This window comes from Daucus carota, chromosome 8, assembly GCF_001625215.2.
Source record: "Daucus carota subsp. sativus chromosome 8, DH1 v3.0, whole genome shotgun sequence".
In the NCBI taxonomy this organism is placed as follows: domain Eukaryota; kingdom Viridiplantae; phylum Streptophyta; class Magnoliopsida; order Apiales; family Apiaceae; genus Daucus; species Daucus carota.
The window spans coordinates 25762135-25771463 of record NC_030388.2 but is presented as its reverse complement, the minus strand read 5'-3'; the positions used below and the strand labels follow the sequence as shown (position 1 = coordinate 25771463).

The 9329-nt window shown below is 37.6% G+C and overlaps 1 protein-coding gene across 2 annotated transcripts; it reads left to right on the top strand.

The window, feature by feature from the left end:
• On the top strand, positions 1–8535 carry LOC108198926 (uncharacterized). Of its 2 annotated transcripts, XM_064082587.1 has the most exons (3): positions 1–60; positions 1155–2269; positions 8340–8535. In XM_064082587.1, exons 2-3 carry the CDS (start codon positions 1156–1158, stop codon positions 8351–8353), a joined length of 1128 nt encoding a protein of 375 aa, XP_063938657.1. In that variant the 5' UTR covers positions 1–60; position 1155; the 3' UTR covers positions 8354–8535. The 2 variants fall into 2 exon arrangements, with proteins under 2 accessions (XP_063938657.1, XP_063938656.1); XM_064082586.1 differs by lacking the exon at positions 1–60 and having other exon boundaries at positions 67–2269.
• Positions 8536–9329: the final 794 nt, after the last annotated feature.

Here is a 9329-nt window from a genome sequence, read left to right as displayed (position 1 = left end):
GATTCATAAAGAGGAGTAGCTTCAGTTTTGATCACAACTAAATTAGTGTTGTTATATCAGGTACGGATTCTATTCTTTTCTCTCTTTTACTTAAATAATAAATATTTATGATATTTATTATTTTGACATTCTTAAAATCTCTTTTGTTATTGCACATCACTCTTTTCACTTGGCCTTCATATATTTGAATTATTGTTGCCTTGACTCCTATTGTTTCCTTTCGTTTTATGATTGTACCACTGTATATATTTTGTTCATTGAGTCGGCAACTTTTGTAATTGTTTGGGCTCTTAAACTTATCCGTGTGGGTAAATCACGGACAATGTTCACATGGAGTTCGTAGTAAAGGTGAACTAGACACCAACTCGTATCGGTGATTTAAGCATACGAGCACGTTTCTGGGGTATGAGACGTGAGAAGATCATGATCGTTATTGTTTTGTGGAATGTTTCATACATTCTTTATTTCTTCTTGTGGATAACCGAAGAAGAAATCATTGTTCTGTATTTGCTCGGTGATTGGAGTTGAGCAAGTACAGTTTTGTGTAAGAGACCCGTATTGTGTCATTTATTCATCATTGAGTCTTATTTATAGTTCATTGTTTATCTCGATTATTGTGACTTGAGGTACTTATTTGTACCAATTTATTGTAATCATTGTTTCGAGATTATTGATACTCTTTGCACCTACACTATTTTTATATTCGTACTGGGCATTGGCTCACTCTCGTTTGCTTTCTTTCCGCAGGTAATCAGGGGTAGCGGGGATCGTGATGAGTGACACCCACCTTTAGTTGCTTTCGTTGTTAGGGGCTATAATAAGACTTTAGAGCTTATATTTCTATTGGTTTCAGACTTTGTTGGATTTATTATCATGGAGTTTCAGACTTTATTATCCATATTGACATTTTGGTTGTTAAATTATTATATTATTTCTGAATGAATTTAGAATTATTTAATCGTTTAGCCCCATTGTAAAAGTGGGGTGTTACATTTTTGGCATCAGAGCCCAGGTTATGATTCTGTAGACTAGCCTTAGGGCATTTGACCTGTGAGTTTTGGGTTGACTTCGTATGGGTAGAAGTAAGATTTTGATATAACTGCGATATTTACTCGATATTCACTCTATATGTGTTCTCATAATAAATGTTGCAGGATGCCGCCTAGAAGAGATACCTCGAGAAATAATGCAGGAGGACAACAGATCGTGATGGACAGGGAAACTTTCTTGGACATGGTTAGGGAGGTAGCTAATCAGCAAAGGCAGAATACTCCTGGTAATGTGCCCAATCAGGAAGGCCAGACTATGTTTGACCGTTTTATGAAGCAGCGGCCCAATGTTTTTAAGGAAGCTAAACACCCTATGGATGCTGAGGCTTGGATTGATCACATGGAGAAAATATTTCGGGTCCTAAATTGTTCTGAGGAGGAGAAAGCTCGTTTTGGTATCTACCGTCTTGAGGGGGATGCTAGTACTTGGTGGAAGTCAGTGGTGGCTTCTCATGCAGCTGGGTATGAGGACACTCTCACCTGGAATGTGTTCAAGGCACATTTTGATCAGAGATATTTTCCTGCTAGTGTTCGGGAGGAGTATGCTCGTGAGTACCAGAATATTGCTCAGAAGGAGGATGAGTCTGTGGCAGATTTCCAGATTCGATTTCAGAGGTTGGCTAATTATGCTCGGTCTATTGCTGGGAACGATGCTGATAAAATTATGAAGTTCAAGTGGGCTCTAAAGACTTCAATCCGGAATCATATTATCGCCAACCGCTACACCACTATGGACAGCTTAGTTGATAGTGCCAGGGACCAGGAGCTTCATCAGGCTGATTTTCGTAAACAAAAGGACATGCAGGGTCAGAAGAGGAAGAGAGATGATGATCCGCCCAAATTCCAGAATAATGGTGGATCTTCGGGCGGATTTAGACAGAACAATCAGAGGTACAACACCCGCAGCTTTCAGCAGAAAAATGGGAATCAGGGGAATCAGCAAAACAGGTCAGGCAATCAATCTGGGAGTCAGTCAGGCGGTCAAACTGGTCAGAATGGAGGAAGGTCTGCTTGTGCACACTGTGGGAAAATGCACAGTGGTGTTTGTCACTGGATTTCCAGAGCATGTTTCAATTGTGGCCGTCAAGGCCATACTATCAAGGACTGCAAGGCACCATTAAAGAAGTCTGGGGACCAGAATAATAATACTGGGAAGAATGAGCAGAAAAGTTCTGGACGCGTGTTTTCTCTCACTGCAAAGGATGCGGCTAACTCTTCAGGTACCATTACAGGAACACTTCCGATTGGTAATTGTGATGCTACAGTCTTATTTGACACTGGTGCTACACATTCATTTGTTTCTACATCTTACGTCGAACATCTATGCATTGCACCTACTATATTGTTGTCTGAATTTTCTGTTGCTAACCCTATGGGGTTAAATATGTCTGTGAATGTTCAATATCTTGAGTGTGTGGTTAGAATTGAAGATAGGGAATTATCTGTTGATCTCTTACCTATTCCGATGCGAGACTTTGATGTTATTTTGGGGATGGATTGGTTGGAACAACACAAGGCTACTATCGACTGTCAGCAGAAGAAGATAATTTTTGGCGACCCAATTTCACCCGAGTTTGAGTTCCAAGGTTCTAAGCTTGCTTCTCTGGGAAAATTTATTTCAGCCATTAAGGCACAGAAGATGATTGCACATGGTTGTGAGGGATACTTGGCTCATATTGTTGATTCTTCTATGGAGCAGACTGAACTTGATGACGTGAGTGTGGCTCGTGAGTTTCCTGATGTATTTCCAGAAGATTTGGATGGATTACCACCACATAGAGAGGTGGAATTTTCTATTGATTTGTTACCCGATGCGCAACCAATTTCTAAGGCTCCGTATAGGATGGCTCCGCTTGAACTGCAAGAATTGAAGGAACAGCTGCAAGAATTACTTGATAAAGGCTTCATCAGACCTAGTGTTTCACCATGGGGAGCACCAGTATTATTTGTTAAGAAGAAGGATGGTTCGATGAGGCTTTGTATCGACTATCGGGAGTTGAATCGAATTACTGTGAAGAATAGGTACCCACTACCCAGGATTGATGATTTATTTGACCAGCTTCAGGGGGCAAAATATTTCTCAAAGATTGATCTTCGTTCAGGCTATCATCAGTTGAGAGTGAAGGCAAGCGATATCCCTAAGACAGCATTTAGGACTCGGTATGGGCACTACGAGTTCTTAGTAATGTCTTTCGGGTTGACCAACGCACCAGCAGTCTTTATGGACTTGATGAACAGGGTATTCAAAGACTTTCTCGACAAATTTGTGATCGTGTTTATTGATGACATCTTGGTGTACTCAAAGACTAAAGAGGAACATGAGGAGCATCTTAGAGTGGTATTGGAAACTCTACGGGAGCACAAATTGTATGCAAAGTATAAGAAGTGTGAATTTTGGCTCGATCAGGTTGCCTTTTTGGGACATATCGTATCAGCAGACGGAATCAAGGTGGACCCTGGAAAGGTGGAGGCTATTACAAACTGGCCAAGACCTAGCACTGTGACGGAGGTGAGGAGTTTTCTTGGACTTGCTGGCTATTATCGACGTTTTGTTGAGGGTTTCTCGACCATTGCTATGCCATTGACGCAGTTGACTCGGAAAAGCAACAAATTTATATGGACTGACGAATGTGAGGCTAGTTTTCAGGAATTGAAGAAGAGACTTGTGACATCTCCAGTGTTGACTCTACCATCTGGAATGGGTGGTTATGTGATTTACAGTGATGCTTCAAAGAAGGGACTTGGATGTGTACTGATGCAGCATGGGAAGGTGATCGCCTACGCTTCAAGGCAACTAAAACCGTATGAAGTGAACTACCCGACACACGATTTAGAGCTTGCGGCCGTGATTTTTGCACTAAAGATTTGGCGACACTATTTGTATGGCGATAAATGTGAGATATTTACTGATCACAAAAGTCTGAAGTATATTTTTACCCAGAGGGAGCTTAACATGAGGCAGAGGCGATGGATTGAGCTATTGAAGGATTATGATGTGAGTATTCAATATCATCCGGGGAAGGCTAATAAGGTAGCAGATGCCTTGAGTCGGAAGAACTTTGGGAATTTGGCAGCATTGATGACACAACAGAGACCTCTTCAACGCGATATTGAGAAGTTTGTCTTGGAGTTTTATCATCATGATGTTGTTGGTATGGTGGCAAGTATGCACGTGGAGCCTAGTCTTATCTCGAGGATTAAGGCAGCTCAGGATGGTGATGGAGAGTTGTGGTACCTTATACAGAGCATGGAAGCTGGAAAGCAACCCGAACTTCGCATTGATGATCAGGGTATTGTTTGGATGGGTAACCGATTATGTGTGCCCGATAACAAGGAACTTAGGGAGGAAGTGATGGAGGAAGCTCATCGGTCACCATTTTCAATTCATCCAGGTGGAACAAAGATGTATCATGACTTAAAGGAACATTTTTGGTGGATTGGTATGAAACGTGATATAGCCGAGTTTGTTTCAAAGTGTTTGACTTGTCAGCAGGTGAAGATAGAGCATCAGAGACCCAGTGGATTGTTACAGCCTTTGGAAATGCCTACTTGGAAGTGGGAGCACATATGTATGGATTTTGTGATGGGATTGCCGAGGACTTTGAGGAAGAATGATGCAATATGGGTGATTGTGGACAGGCTTACCAAATCAGCACACTTTTTGGCTATTCGTGGTAGTACGAGCTTGGAGGGTTTAGCACTAGCGTACAGGAATGAGATTGTGAGACTTCATGGGATTCCAGTTTCGATTGTTTCTGATAGAGACCCTAGATTCACTTCAAAATTTTGGCAAGGATTTCAGAAAGCATGGGGTACCAAACTAAACTACAGTACAGCTTTTCATCCACAGACAGATGGACAGTCAGAGCGGACAATTCAGACTTTGGAAGATATGTTACGAGCATGTGCATTGGATTGGTCAGGAAATTGGGATGAGTATCTGCCGTTGGTGGAGTTTGCTTACAACAACAGTTGGCAGGCGAGCATTGGTATGGCTCCCTTTGAGGCACTTTATGGGCGCAAGTGTAGAACACCAACTTGTTGGAATGAAGTGGGTGAGAAACTTTTGGAGGGTCCCGATCTGGTTCAGGTCACTACCGATAAGGTAGAGGTAGCTCGAGAGAGGCTTAGACAGGCCCGGTCAAGACAAAAGAGTTATGCAGATAAAGGTCGACGAGAGTATGAGTTTAAAGTTGGTGACAACGTTTTTCTAAAAGTATCTCCTTCGAAGGGCATTCAGCGGTTCGGTCAAAAGGGTAAATTGAGTCCGAGGTATATTGGACCTTTCGAGATTCTTGAGAGAGTCGGAACAGTGGCGTATAGAGTTGCATTGCCACCACAGTTATCACGGATTCATAATGTATTCCACGCATCACTTTTGAGAAAATATGTTTACCATCCACATCATATTGTTCAGTATCCTTTGGACGCATTTCGAGAGGACTTGTCTTGTGAAGAAGAGGCCGAGGCTATATTGGCGAGAGAGGAGAGAGTCTTGCGTAAAAACACGATTCCTTTTGTTAAGATTCTTTGGAAGAACCATGATGTTCGAGAAGCTACGTGGGAAACTGAGGAGTCTGTTCGCGCAAAGTACCCATATCTTTTTGAATCAGGTTCGTGCCTTTAATTTCGAGGACGAAATTATTGTTAAGGGGGGAAGGATATAACAACCAGGTTTTTATTATTTAATTAGTTATTAATATTATAAAATAATATTAAAACAATCTTTGGTTTATATTCTAAATATTATTGTGGATATGCATAATCGACTAATTAGTTGGTTAAGGATTAGGATAAAACTGTAACTAAACTTTAGATGAGGCATAATATTTTGAATATTTTGATGCTAATCTTTAAAGCATACTTATCTTTATTTACTATAAATTTCGAGAACACATCTAAGTCATCCACAACAGAGTTAAATATAATTATTCTACTGGTGGCAAGCGTGAGAGAGTATGCATGCGGTAGTAAAACACAGTACATGATTGGATAGATTTTGGTGCAATATACAAGGTGTAGCATATTATTAAGGAAGGTGCGACGAGAAAGTTACATACTGGTAATTCTTGGTAAATGGTGGAGGTTTGATTCAAATCTTCATACCCAAATATATTTGTTACACTTATAAAAAATTATATTAATTGTGTTGAATTTATTTCAGGTTCATAATTAGTATACTAATTATACGCTGTGCTGCATTCATCATTTTGAGAGCATTCTATTTCGGTAAGCAAAATACCTCTTGTATATCTAATTACCAATTAATTTATTCATTTAGTTTTGTATTTTTTTTACATCAAAATACATTTGTACATATTCTTCCTTTATTTGGGTTTTATATTAATTAATTAATTTATTTATATAATTGAAATCTGGGTACATATATTTATGATATTTTAATATGGTGATTATTAATGTGAATTTCCTACTGTTGGTTATTTTCTTAAAGGTTTATATGTGGGGTTACATGTATTGTTTTTTTTAAATACTCTGGCAATATCCTATTTTATTGGAACTGTAACTTTGTTACGTTTGGTACTTGTTGATAATTCAGTGTGGTTATAAGCCTAAGGTGTCCAGACTCATGTGCCGAACCCTATTACGTAGATACGGGAGTTTGGGCAGTGTACTAGTGTTTGGAGGATTGATTGTTTATAAAGTAGAGTTTGCCTTATTATATATTGGTAAATTAGATTTTGATAATGTGTTTTGCTAGTTATTTTAATTAAAAATAATTGAGAGTCTGATTTCAAAATCACTGCATCCTTTTATTGTGTTTTAAAATAGAGAGTTACTGTATTTATTATTTTTATTTGTAATAATTATGACTTTAATCCTCACCAAATTTCTTGTTTCATAACCATGTTCTCGAGCTTGTGTTCCGTTACTAAAACTAGTACCATTCTTTAAAACAATAATATTTCTTATGTTTATTATTAAAGTGTGAGATTATTTTATTTTTATTAAATTAAAGGTAAGTAAGTATAAGCATATGTGTATATGTGCATGCATCTGAACTTCAAGATGATTGTGTGTAGTTTATTCTCTTGCTATATTATATATTATATATAGATTTAATAACAATATTATCGAGTACTAAATATGCTTATATGTTATTATTATTATTATACGTTGTTGTTGTTATTATTATTTGTAGTTGTACCCTTCCGGCTGACGTTACTAGTTAATGCAGTAATAAGTGTTGGTTAAATTGAAGTAGTTTGATGGCTTATAAAGTCTGGTGATAGAACCAGGTGCCACGCTGTGCTGCTTGAGTGCCTAAACGATGATTATGCTTTTTATTTGTTTATAATATTATTTATAACTAGTTGTAGTAACCAGGTTCTAGTATTGGCTTCATGGTTATTGTTTTACTTAATTCTTTATGCAATATGTCGCTCCTGGAATAATAGTTGGAAGACACCTAAATTATTTTGGTTAGTTGTATTTTACGTGATATATATATACTATTTATAGTGACAAGATTGAACTTGGAAATGCATAAAACTGATATGTTTGAATTAATTTAAATTGATTATAGATTCATAAAGAGGAGTAGCTTCAGTTTTGATCACAACTAAATTAGTGTTGTTATATCAGGTACGGATTCTATTCTTTTCTCTCTTTTACTTAAATAATAAATATTTATGATATTTATTATTTTGACATTCTTAAAATCTCTTTTGTTATTGCACATCACTCTTTTCACTTGGCCTTCATATATTTGAATTATTGTTGCCTTGACTCCTATTGTTTCCTTTCGTTTTATGATTGTACCACTGTATATATTTTGTTCATTGAGTCGGCAACTTTTGTAATTGTTTGGGCTCTTAAACTTATCCGTGTGGGTAAATCACGGACAATGTTCACATGGAGTTCGTAGTAAAGGTGAACTAGACACCAACTCGTATCGGTGATTTAAGCATACGAGCACGTTTCTGGGGTATGAGACGTGAGAAGATCATGATCGTTATTGTTTTGTGGAATGTTTCATACATTCTTTATTTCTTCTTGTGGATAACCGAAGAAGAAATCATTGTTCTGTATTTGCTCGGTGATTGGAGTTGAGCAAGTACAGTTTTGTGTAAGAGACCCGTATTGTGTCATTTATTCATCATTGAGTCTTATTTATAGTTCATTGTTTATCTCGATTATTGTGACTTGAGGTACTTATTTGTACCAATTTATTGTAATCATTGTTTCGAGATTATTGATACTCTTTGCACCTACACTATTTTTATATTCGTACTGGGCATTGGCTCACTCTCGTTTGCTTTCTTTCCGCAGGTAATCAGGGGTAGCGGGGATCGTGATGAGTGACACCCACCTTTAGTTGCTTTCGTTGTTAGGGGCTATAATAAGACTTTAGAGCTTATATTTCTATTGGTTTCAGACTTTGTTGGATTTATTATCATGGAGTTTCAGACTTTATTATCCATATTGACATTTTGGTTGTTAAATTATTATATTATTTCTGAATGAATTTAGAATTATTTAATCGTTTAGCCCCATTGTAAAAGTGGGGTGTTACAAAACCGAACCGAGCTTTTTTAAACTGAAACCAAATTCGAACCGGCGGTTGCGGTTTTTGATTTTAAAAACCGAAAATATATGATTGCGGTTCCGGTTTTATCCGGAAACCGAGCCGAACCGGTCATGCTCTCCCCTACTGAGGAGAGTGAGACCCTTCCTGGAGTCGCGTCTTTTTCTAAAAAGCACTTGCTCGCGAAAAATAATGTAGCTCAGGTTTCCACGATTACAATGTCGTATTGGACCATAAGACTTCAGATTTCTGACATTTTAATTATTGTAGGAAATTATTAAAAAAAAGTAACGTATATTATTGGGTTCCTTCGTGTCCACAAATATATTTCACCCATCACAAGATCATACTTCACCCGTGTCTTCTTTACGTGATCCTCGGCACGCAAATCAAGCTTTTTTCATAATGTTAAGGACTAGATTTCTTCATAAACTGTTAGAGTATCTCCAATGGGTGAAAACTATTAGCTAAAAATCTATATGTCATCCTATGTGTCATCTACGTGGCTCTTTTACATAATATATAAAAAAAGTTGCACTCCAACCATCACCCTTTAGCAAAAAAATTATAGATTACAAAGAATGATTCAATAGATTTGTTGAATCAATTAGGTTGTTAGGTATAATTTTAGCTTATAATAATTTTACATAACATCATTGGAGTGAAAACCTTCACTGTTAGCAAAAAAATTGTATTGTCCATTTAGATGAGCATTATAGCTAATGAGTTTACAT

Coding starts and splice junctions, on each gene's coding strand:
- LOC108198926 (XM_064082586.1), top strand. CDS start 1,129: ATGTGTTCTCATAATAAATGTTGCAGGATGCCGCCTAGAAGAGATACC.